At 47.0% G+C, this 12,271-nt stretch overlaps 1 protein-coding gene across 3 annotated transcripts in view; it reads left to right on the top strand.

Annotated features, from left to right (window-relative positions):
• Window positions 1–7,160: 7,160 nt before the first annotated feature.
• The window catches only part of MITF (melanocyte inducing transcription factor), a 145,655-nt gene continuing 140,544 nt past the window's right edge, over window positions 7,161–12,271 (top strand). For 2 of the 3 annotated variants that reach the window (XM_033141236.1, XM_033141235.1), the window contains exon 1: window positions 7,163–7,471. In XM_033141236.1, the coding sequence (XP_032997127.1) occupies window positions 7,368–7,471 (104 nt within the window). In that variant the 5' untranslated portion in view covers window positions 7,163–7,367. Of the gene's footprint in view, window positions 7,472–12,271 lie in introns of all 3 variants that reach the window. The other variant, XM_033141237.1, reaches the window with a different exon arrangement.

The raw sequence follows: 12,271 nt of genomic DNA, 5'->3' as shown, positions 1-12,271 counted from the left end.
GACAGTTTGTCTGCAACACAGAAATGGGAAGCCAAGGGCAGCATGACTGCCTCGTGCTTCTTCTTCTCCCACCTCGGCTTATCACGTGGGAAGTGGGGCTTTTTTTACATGTAAATAACCCGTCCCCACTTCCCACGTTTAAGCGCAGAAGCAGGGAGAGAAGAAGTGCTGAGTCACTCTCCCTGTTCTTTTTGTATTCTCCTCTTCTGCGTGAACATATGAGGATGTGGGAGGTACATGGGGGACACTCCCCCCTGATAAAAATGTTGGCTATCTCATCCAAGACCAAATCAAATGTGTTCCTCCATATTTCCCACCCTCAGTTTCTTATATTTCCTTCCTTCCTTCTTTCTTTCTTCTTGGCTGTAGAGTATTGCATCTGAATTATTCTCTCTCTCTCCCCACCCCCTCCATGCCAAATGTTAACTAATGAACGATAGCAAATTTTAAAACTGGAAAGAGAACACTCGTGTTATATCATCAAAGATGACGGCCCTTTTCGTTGATGTTATGCAATCTGTTTCACCTGTGTTGTGGCTCATTTGTTTGGGGGAACTCCTTAACATCTTGCACAGCCAAACTTAGTAGGTGGCTGCTGTTCCCTCTTGGAGGAGTCATAATTTCATTACCAAGTTGTACAAAACACATTGTCGAAGGCGAAGCCCTGGAAGCAGTACTTGCCTTCAAACTCATCGAAATGCTATGTCACCATCAGCTCATTATGTGCCTGTTAGCACTTTGGACTACAAGCTGTTAACTATTAAATCATCGCCATCATCACAATGCTGTTACATAGAATGGAGAGCGCAGCATGGTTGTGCCATTGCATCATAACATTGCAGCAGATGTCACAAAGCATACCTAAAATATGGTAGACATATCCTTTCCCCCCTATACAAAACAGTAAAGTGATATGGTTTACTGAGCCAACATTCGTGGACAATTGAGTGCATATATATTCAAGTTATTCAAAATGTATTGCTGCACACACTCCAATTTCTGAGGGTTTGATTTCGTTGGGATGAAAGTCACTAGAGACTGTGGTATCTTTAGAACAGGGGTCAGCAAACTTGCCACGCCTTGGGCCAGTGTCTCCAGTGCCGATTGTGTGGCAGGCCGGAAGGCAGGGGATATGCATGCGCACACGCTATTTCCGGCGCACTTCCGGGTCGGAGGAGCAACGGAAATAGCTTGTGTGCATGTGCACGGGCCTCCTCAGACCCGGATGTGCACCGGAAATAAAGCTTGCACATGCACACAAGCTATTTCCAGTGCTCCTCCGACCCAGAAGTGGGCAATGGCGCCACGCCACATCAGTAAGAGCAGGTGGCGGCAGCGGGTGGAGGGGGTTGCTGCGGGCCGGATAAATGAGTCCCTTAGCCTTATCTGGCCTGCGGGCCTTCGTTTGGAGACCTCTGCTTTAGAACATATGGTTTTATTTATTTACACATGTATGCAACCCAAGCATAAGATGGAAGGACTCACGGCACTCACACCCCAACAGACCTTGCTTCCTCATTAGGTTTCTGGGGGGGGGGATCCCCAAATCCAAAGCTTTGGATTCAGCACAATGAACAAGTCAAGCCTCTGTGTCTTCTCACCTCCAGAGCTAGACAAAGGCTAGCTCCTGGCCTACAAGATGAGGTGGTCTTCCAGCCAGATGAGTGCTTGTGAAAGTGCATCACTAGGCAGTTGTTCCTATGGCAACACATCTGTACTTGACCAAGTCTTTAGCCATGTAAATGGATGCCTAACAGACCCATTAGCAAAGAGACTTATTTGCCTATTTCAATAGTCTCCAACTACAAACTTACTGATACAGATCACAGGCTTGATTGGGACCCAAAGACATTATCCAAACCCCCAATCTTATAACTATTGGTTTCTCAGCTATACAGAGCTGCCACAATCCAGTAATCCTCAAGGGTGGCGGTTATTATTTATTTTGACACTTTATGGAGTAACATGGTGTTACAGAACTGGAGGGGGGGCAGAATGTCCCCCTAAACACTAAAATTAATAAATGCTAGGATTTTAGGTTATTTGTGATATGAAGGGAGAATATAAGCTGCAAAGGAATTCCTGGGTAGCCTGGTCAAACTAGGACTGCTAAGAGAGCCATTGTGGATCGTTAACAGGACAATGGGACTTCTTGCCCTGGAACTGGAGATTTGGAATGTTGCCAGGAGTTGCCAGAAAGAGGTGTACAAGACACCATCCAACCGTTTCAGGGACTCCACTCCAGATTTTTGTAGGGTTTACTCCTTAGCCCTTTCTTCTCCCAAAGATATCCTGGAAGGCAGCGGAGACTGAGGATCAGAGTTTTCCTTCTCCTAGATGGGCTACCTTCCCAGGTTGACGAGCCCCATCTGCGCCTCACTTCCTTCTAGAGCAAGTGCAGAAACCACTTACTTGACCATTGGACCCACTATTAGTCTCATCTACATGCTGGGGAAAGCCCCAACTCACCAAGCATTTGAGTCCCCCTGGCTACCAGTCAGTCAAAGCGGCTTCCTGGGGTAGGGCTGCTGTTGCATGCTGATAGCTTCTCTGAGGCACAGGTGAGAGCTGAATGCAAGGGGGGTAGCAAATGTGGACAAGCTACCCCAGAAGGAGCACGATGTGTGTCCCCCCAACAAAGGTACTACCCCTACCCTAACACCCTAGGTTTTGCAGCAATATCATCAAATATGCTCTTTATCTTTCGAAGGCAACTATTTGTTGTTGTTGTTCAGTCGTTCAGTTGTGTCCGACTCTTCGTGACCCCATGGACCACAGCACGCCAGGCACGCCTCTCCTTCACTGCCTCTCGCAGTTTGGCCAAACTCATGTTAGTAGCTTCGAGAACACTGTCCAACCATTTCATCCTCTGTCGTCCCCTTCTCCTTGTGCCCTCCTCCATCTTTCCCAACATCAGGGTCTTTTCCAGGGAGTCTTCTCTTCTCATGAGGTGGCCAAAGTACTGGAGCCTCAACTTCAGGATCTGTCCTTCCACTGAGCACTCAGGGCCGATTTCCTTGAGAATGGATAGGTTTGATCTTAGTGCAGTCCATGGGACTCTCAAGAGTCTCCTCCAGCACCATAATTCAAAAGCATCAATTCTTCAGCGATCAGCCTTCTTGATGGTCCAGCTCTCACTTCCATACATTACTACTGGGAAAACCATAGCTTTAACTATACGGACCTTTGTCGGCAAGGTGATGTCTCTGCTTTTTAAGATGCTGTCTAGGTTTGTCATTGCTTTTCTCCCAAGAAGCAGGCGTCTTCTAATTTCGTGTCTGCTGTCACCATCTGCAGTGATCATGGAACCCAAGAAAGTGAAATCTCTCACTGCCTCCATTTCTTCCCCTTCTATTTGCCAGGAGGTGATGGGACCAGTGGCCATGATCTTAGTTTTTTTGATGTTGAGCTTCAGACCATATTTTGCACTCTCCTCTTTCACCCTCATTAAAAGGTTCTTCAATTCCTCCTCACTTTCTGCCATCAAGGTTGTATCATCAGCATATCTGAGGTTGTTGATATTTTTTCCGGCGATCTTAATTCTGGTTTGGGAGTCATCCAGCCCAGCCTTTCGCATGATGAATTCTGCATATAAGTTAAATAAGCAGGGAGACAATATACAGCCTTGTCGTACTCCTTTCTCAATTTTGAACCAATCAGTTATTCCATATCCAGTTCTAACTGTAGCTTCTTGTCCCACATAGAGATTTATCAGGAGACGGATGAGGTGATCAGGCACTCCCATTTCTTTAAGAAGGCAACTATTTACATAGATGTAAATAGTTGGGGACACCACCATGAACATGGTTTAACCTGTTATGTTAGTTCTGTATTTCCTATGAGATTTCCTGCATCCCCAGCCATTGCAATGAAAAGTATGCTGCTATCTGCATGCATAGTTGCACCCCAGATTTTGATTCTGGGCACAATAGAAGTTGCACCTGTAAAACATATTCCCACAAGAAGTGAGTAGGAATACTGGCATCTGGCTTTTATATGCCTATTACACTCTTTATTATATTGAATAACACAACAGTGGTGCAGAGCAAGTTGTTAGTTTTTCCCATTTTGCAGTGGGCAGGGAGGGGCAAGGAGGAATTGAGGCAGCACTGATGTGATTGGCTCCAAACCGTGCAGCATTTTTAGAGCCAGTACACTGCTCCCTCCCTGCTCACCAGACCACACTTGCCCAATAAGGAAACTCTGTGTAAAATCAAACATTTGCACATGTCATATCCAAATATAAGTTATCCCAGTGCAGGATATATTACATCATCTACTTTGTATTCAAAATAAGATTAGTCACTTCGGAGAGACACGGCCACATCACTAAAGAAGTTGCCCCTTGACGAAAACCAGGGGCATTAAAAGAAAGGGAGGGATGGACACTAACTCTTCCCAAAATAAGCTGTTCATTGAAAATGTTTGTAGAATATCTGAAGCATCATTGTAAACAGGTCAAAAACTTTAGCAGGGTTAGAGTAAAGTCATCAGTATAAATTAACCAGAGATACGATGAGAAAGTGAAATTAAAAATAAATAAATCAGAATTTGCAGTAGCAATAGATAATTAAAATGAACCATGAAAGGGGGAAGGGAAGTTAATGTATGGGTGTAATTTTAATGTATGAATTTGAAAAAAAATATTTAATTGAGAATTAAAAAGAAGTTGTTCCCCATTGAATCATGACCTGCCTGGCTCTGTAACACACACACCTCTCCAGGCGTCTGCTTCATAAAGGAGAGGTTTCAAGTCTCAAGAGCACATGGAAATCACTTCCTGTCATCTACTTATTCTGTCCCCCTTACTCATTTCATATGTGTGTTGGATGCCTGTGACCCCATTTAGCTACTCTGTGCTGTCTCTCTGTAGGATCAGCTTGTTCAGTATCATCTGTTCTGACTGGCAGCAGCTCTCCAGGGTCCTTGGCAGATGTCCTCCCCAGCCCTGATACCTGGGATCCTTTTGTAACTGGACACGCACACTATGGAATAATAGAATTGTAGAGTTGGAAGGGACCCTGAAGGTCATCCAGTTCAACCCCCTGCAATTGCAGGAATCTCAACTAAAGCACCCATGACCAACCTCTGCCTCCAAACCTCCAATGTTTTGGAGGTTTAAAATATGTTAAACTGGAACCTTTGTCCCTGCAAGGACACATGTACACTGGGCTGGGTAGTTGGGACTGCTTGTATGAGATGGAAAAGGGTTTTAAAAAGCTGTTTTGGGAGCAAGGATTTGGAAGAGGAATCAATATTTGACTGAATGGTTTTCTCTCTCAGGGCTCCCCCCCCCCAATGTTCTGTTGCAGCCTACTTCTGCAAACCTTGAGGCTTAGGGTGGATGGTGCCATTTTGGCTGCATAAGCAAAGGCAATCACCTCTGGGTATCAGAAATTAGAGGGAGTAACTGCCAGTTTCTAGAACATGCACTACGGATCGCTTAACAGTCAGAGCAGGTGCATTTTTTTTGGATCACATTCCAGGGTGCTTAGAAGGATCAATATAGAATCCTACTTATTGAGAGAAAACTTATCATAGAGATGATGTGTAAAATCTACTTTAACACAGTGTAGTGATACTGATAATTTCACCCTATTTCCACACATGGTCAGAAATCTGTAGAAGTGGAAGCGTGCTAAATTTCCCCTTGCCAGGAGGATCTGAACAAGTGGTTTGTTGAGCAAGAGGTGAAGTGCAAATTGTAGTAAGTTACTGTGATATGTGGTAAATTCGTATTTACCCAAAGAAGGATTAAAAGGGTGGTTTTGTTTATGCCCGAATAGGAGCATTCTGATCCTTGTTTGATTGTTAAATAGTTCGTGATGATTATTCTGGATTAACCCAAAGTAAAAAGAAGGAGTGAGCTTGTGATCTTTTAAATATTTCGACACACTGATCTATTTTCAGCAAGCAGGATTTAAGCTTCAAGCTATGCCAAATCTTTTCAGGAAAAAAATCACCTGCAGCCTTTAGCCTGAGTTCACACTGCTGGAACTAGGTAGTCCCAAAAGATGGGGCAGAGGGGGAAGAGGACACTTTACAGGACTAGAATTTACAGGCAGGCTTGGCCTGGATTGCAACCCCCCTTTACCATGAGGTTGAAAAATTCAGGCTAACATGCTAGACATGGAACTAAATGACAGCAATCAATCCTCCAGTATTTCAAAACAGGCCATTTTGTAGCATGGTTGAGGAGGTGGTTACAAGTTTGCATTGGACTCCGTGCTTGGGCACTGAATAGCCTTTCTATTCCTAGGCTGGCCAACTTGCTGGGAAATGCATCTGGCCAGAGGACAGAAGCCCCGTTGAGCTCATGAAGCACCATTATTCAGTGTGTTCATGGATGCACTTGAGAGAAAATAATCCCCAAAATGTTTCAGGATGGTGAGCTTTCCCACCCCCACCACCCACCCCTAGTACGGCAGGTCTAAATGCGAACGAACCAGGGCTTTACCACGCGCCCTTTGCTGAGCAACCAACTTTCAGTGCGGACTACGCGGCAGAAAGTGGCGATCAAAGCGCAGAGCAAGTGTTCACATCGCCATGCGGGAATGCTGCCAGGCAACCAGAAGTGTTTCCACTCCAGACAGGCTTTTTTTTGAGCATGACTCCTTTTTGAGCATGACTCCTGCCTGCTGGCACACCTCACGAAAGCGAAGGTGCCTCCGAGCATCATCATCATCATCATTTACTGAGTTTATATACCGCCGTATACCCGGAGGTCGCAGGGCATGTTCAGAGCGCCTTGGCCTTGCCGGTGTGTGAACATGGACCAGCAGCCCGTAGTATGTGGCGAAGGCAAGGGCACGTCTGAGCACGTGCAGAGTGCAAGCACCTCGGGCCCTGCGAACGACGTCCGCCGCCGCCATCCTTGTTCGTGGGAACAAGGACCGATTCCCCGGCGGGCCTGAGCCCCGGCGCCTCCCGCGTCCGAAGCGGGGCGCTGCCGCCGCCGCCGCCGTACCCTTGGCGAGCGGCTTTCTGCTGACATTGACAGGGCGCGCGCCGGTGCCTCTCCGTGCCCCGCCCTCCCGGGCTTTGCGTCACGGCCGCTCGGCCTTATGGGAGTCGTAGTGCGGCGGACGATCGGGCTTGGTAGGCAGCGCCCCCGCGAAGAACTACAAATCCCAGGCGGCGCCGGGAGGAAGGTGTGCGCGGAGCTGTGCTGTAGGCAGAGCAGAGCAGAGCCCAGCCGAGTCCATCCAAGCCGGGAGTGTCGGGGCTGGAGAGCTGCTGCCGCCTCTGCGAGCCGCGGGGCGCACAGACAGAGCGCAGGCAGGGCGCAGGCTGCGCTGCTTGGGGCGGGCGCGGCTCGCCTCCCTCGCCTCTCCGTGCCTCCCTCGCTCCCTCGCCTTGCCGGAGACATGCAGGCGGAGTCGGGGATCGTGCCGGACTTCGAGGTCGGCGAGGAGTTCCACGAGGAGCCCAAGACGTACTATGAGCTGAAGAGCCAGCCGCTGAAGAACAGGTGAGCGGGGGGGGGGGGCTGCGATCCGGGGCGCGATCCTCCGTCGGTCGCCACTCCCACCCTTTCCCTCCAACCGTATACAGTATATAGTTATCTTCCTCTGCTGCCCTTCTTCCCAGAGCAGGACCTTCCAGCCTCTTCTCCCCACCCCCTCCCTGCGCCACTCTGGACTAAATCTGGAAGGGCGACCTGGCCCTGCTTGTGTGAACTCGAGGACGCGGGTGCAGATGCGCAGCCCATCTCCAACCTTTCTGAAGGAATTGCGGGTGGGAGAGTGCTACAGCAACCGGGCGCCTTTTCTTTTTACCGCCCTAAGCCCCTCCTTTCTCTTTCTCTCTGCAAATTCCCCCTTCCTTCCAACTTTCCTCTCTCTTGCACCCCCTCTCTGCCTTTTCCCCATCTTTCCTACGCCCCTCCTTCCCTTGCAACGCCGTGTCTCCCCATGCCACTCTCCCCACCCCGTCAAATAATCTGCTTTCGCTTCTCGCGGTCGAGGCGCCTCGCCTTCGACCTCCTGTCCCAGCTGTCATTCAAGCCCCTTGACCGAAGTCGGGGTGTGTTGTTGTTGTTGTTTGCAAACCCGAGCCGTTGCCCGGTGTCAGGGAGTCCCCCTCCCTACGACCCCCTTCTCCTCTTCTGCCTCCGGGCAGAAAGAAGGAGAAACTTTACCGCAGGACGACAACAACAACAACTCACACGCATGCTTCGCTCATTTGGCGGGTGGGGGAAATGACAGGTCGTCGTTTGCCCTCCGCCCCCTTCCCTGGCAGCGCTTGTGTATCCCTCTCTGCCTCTCTGGCTCCACTTCTTTTGCTCCGACACCTCAGACCAGCTTGCATTGGCTCCCCCACCTCCCCTTTGGGTTTTATTTTCTTTGCAAAGGGGTGTGTGTGTGTGTAAGTAATGTGTGTGGGTTGGCACGGCTCTGCAGGGTGCCAAGGCGGAGGAGGCAGCGTCGGTGCACATTTCACTTAGGTGCGAGAAGCGTGCGTGGCAAAACAGACCGTGGGTGTCAGCAGCTCGTGAGCCCGCCTGCTCCCCCCCGCCCCCCGCGTTGGGGCTATTTGCTGGTGTCTCTTTTGGAGAGTGGAGGTGGGGGGGGGGGAGAGAAGAGGAGGAGGAGAAAAAGGGGAATGTTACAGAAGAAATATATACCCAGCAACTATGTGCCTGCTGTTTACTTCTGTGCTGCTGAATCAGGCTGTTTGTAAAAGTTTCTCTCTCTCTCTCTTTTTGTTGCTAAATACATTGAAATGAAACATCTTTTTACAGATTGAAGCTATATAAAGGCAGCCATTTAGCGAGTGGTTCCTGCCATAATAGCAGTTTTGTTTAGTGTGTGTTACTGTTTGGGCGAGGGAGGAGGGGCCAAGCCCTGTGGCTGGTATTATGTAAAGGGTATTGTTAGAAATTCTCACCAGAGGCATTATCTGGCCTTGACTAGGAGTTACAGGCTCCCACTAATAGTTAAATGGGTATGAAGCAAAGCAGAGCGGAGAAGGAACGGCTCATCTTTCCTCACCCCCCCCCAATCCTTTTTCTTTGTAGTGAATGTCCCGGACTGGCTGATTCGGGCAGATTTTTGAATTGGAATGATTTTCTGTATTGTTGAATTGTGAGCTTTCCATCCAGGAGTGGCCATGTAAATAAACACAGTGGTTTTTTTTTGGGGGGGGGGGTAAGGCAAGGTTCTGGAATGTTTCAGATGGATGGGCCAGATTGTATTGTATGAGGATAATGAGCCTAAATTGTGCTCTTTACTTTCTTCCAAAGTATGCATTACACCGACTATTACATTTGTGCTCCGTGTAAATGTTGCTAACATTTGAAAACTAGAAGCGCATGCACTTGCATTATAGGTAGATTCAGGTACAAGTAAATCAAGAGTTTTAAAACTCACTTAAGAATTGCTGCAAAGCGGAAATAAAAAGGGTCTGGTTGGTCAGCTTCTCTTTTTGTGCAGGTCCACAATAAATATAAAAGACCTTACATCCAGTGCACATTTAGATTTTCTGCAGTTACTGCTCCTTTTCCTGTTACTCTGATGTGGATGGAGGGATGTTTGTGGAACTGTTTTGTGTGGCATGATGGAGAGGAGCAACATTGTGTGGTCAGGCCAAGCAAGCTATTTTACTGAGGAGGGGGCAACCTTTTTCCAGCTCAAGGGCTGCATTCCCTCCTGTGCAATCATGGGTACGGGGTACATCCCAGTGGCAGGTGGTGTGACTTCTATCTCTGCACTGTTACACAAAAGCCACAGATTTCTACACACACACGTTCTATCCAGGCAAGCAAGACGTATTATCGTACTTACAAGGCACATTCTAGCCAGGCAAAGCATTCAATGAAGGCATGCCCAGTTGGTAGTTTGAGCCTCATGTTGGGCAAAATATTCCTGCATTGCAGGGGGTTGGACTAGATGACCCTTGTGGTCCCTTCCAACTCTATAATTCTATGCAACCTCTCTTTCCGATGTGTCACCACCTCTCCCTTCCCCCACTGGGTGGGTGGGCTTTCCCCACCCTTTTGATCCCAATTTGCATTGGGGATTTTAAATCTGTTTGGTGCACGGATCAGGCCTATCTATGGCTTTCGAGTTTGGCTGTTTTGTGATCTCTCCCTGTGCGTTTTATACCTGGCAATGTCAGTGTGGGTTCCAAGGGTAGCGTTAAGCCCGGGGCATTACTTGGAGAGTGAAAGCAGTTTCCTCCAGACCAGTCTCCTGTAGCTATTGCGCCTAGAGGGATCTGGGACAGGAACTCTTTTGTGGACTTGCAGCCTAACCACCTTGGGGTTAACTTGGATAGGCTTTCTGTGCAGATCTTGAATATCATAGCTGTCAACCTTTCCCCCCTTTTTTGCGGGAAATTCCCTTATTATAGCATTGGGAATCAGCAGGGAGGGTTGACAGCTATGTGAATATGCAGACCAGGAGGAGCCAGGAGCAGCACTGTCAGGTACTCCATGGCACTAAGCCAGGCATGGACTACAAACTCCCAGCAACCCCAGCATGTGCAGCGCCTATGGTGATGTGAGTCAACACATGAATGCCCTCTTGGTGGCTATCCCTGGCCTACCCTGACTGGCACACAGCTCTTTGTGGTTCTAGACAAGAATATATTCCAGCCTTACCTGGAGATGCTATGGATTTGAATTTAAGACTTTTTGTGTGTGTACACAGAATGTGGTCTACTGCCGAGCAAAATTCCGTGAAGAAAGGTGGAACCTAAATAAATAAATAAATATAAATTTTATTTTTCGATTTAACAACAATAATTCTACATAACACAACACATACATACATACTGCTTTTGACTTCCCTCCTCCCCTTACCTGGTTTCTTGTAAAATCATTTTCAAAACTACATCGCCCCCTTAAATACATTATTATAACAAAGCATTGAAATAAATGAAATTTACTACCTTCTCTACAAACATGCATGTGCTTCATGTTCTAAGAGCGCTATGAAAGGAGGGCTGTTGGATGTTTCAAGACTCTACTTTGCAGCATTTTCTTCTTCACAAGCATGCCACTTTCAATTGCTTCCTGAATTAAAAGCTGTAGATAGATCTGTCGTGTTCGTGCTGCGCCTGTTTTCCATGGCTTTCTGTTGGATTATCTTGGATAATTCCCCACATATCACTAAACTATGTGCCAAATATTAGGTCCTTTGTAACCAAGGTGCGCTATAGTGTTACACACTGTGCAAAAAAGAAGATTGGGAATTCTTTTTCTTCAAACACAAAGAAAAACTAAAATACTTTGTAATACTCCTGCAGTATCCCTGGTCTTTTTTTTTCTTTTCTGAAGGAGAGCGATTCTCATGCTGGAAGTTTTTTCTTTGACTGTGTGGTCTGGGGGTTGAGGTGTGTGTGTGTGTGGGGGGGGACAATTAGGAAAGGAGGGCTGATGGTGAATTTCATCTAGGCCATTGACTGGGGGCTTACAACTGCATGCTAATGTTGGGGAACTGTGATAAGAATTTAAGCTTGTTAGTCTGTGAAACTTCCATCTAAAGCCTGTAACTTCCTAAAGCAGAGATAGGGAATCTGTGGCCATGCGGATATCCTTGGGACTGTACTGCCCATCACCACCAGCCAGCATGGCCATTGGTCAGGGATGATGGGAGTTTTAGAGAGACACAGTTCATCATCTGGAGGTGCTTATCACTGCCCAAAAGCCAACAAGAGAAATGTGATCTCAGTATGATATATCCAAGTAATGAATAAGATGAGAACAGCAAAGCACTTTGTTTATTTAAAGAAGTGCTGTAGAAATTAATAATAATGATAAATATGGAACTTGTTTTGTTGTCAGCAGTCTCTAAATCTGATCTGAAAGCAAGCCAAGTCACTATGTTGTTTTTGTAATTACTAACTCTTTTGAAGTATTGCTGTTTCTGGGAGTACATTTTCAATTAAAAATTGGGTACCTGGGTTACACGAAACTCTTTGAGACAGCAATCTGCTTTCTTAACATTCTGAAAAGAGCCACACACACACACACACACACACTGATGATGCTGTATAAATGGAAAATATTGCAGACTTGAATCAATATAAATGCTGACTGACTTAATTTGGCAGTTGTTAAGTAGGCTCACTGTGGGAAAGGAACAACTCATCAGAGCTGTACTTTTCACCCACCCCTAGCCCCAAAATCTCAACTGCATTGGAAATTATTATGAAAACACTTGATGTGTTCATTTTATCAATCAACAAATTTCTACAAAGCTTTTCTTGGTGTTCAAAGCAGTTTACTTCAAAATAATAAAACACATCAGGACAAAATCAGTGCTGC

Source organism: Lacerta agilis, chromosome 2, assembly GCF_009819535.1.
Source record: "Lacerta agilis isolate rLacAgi1 chromosome 2, rLacAgi1.pri, whole genome shotgun sequence".
NCBI classification, from domain to species: domain Eukaryota; kingdom Metazoa; phylum Chordata; class Lepidosauria; order Squamata; family Lacertidae; genus Lacerta; species Lacerta agilis.
The sequence above is the reverse complement of the archived record's forward strand: the minus strand, read 5'-3'. Positions and strand labels throughout refer to the sequence as shown.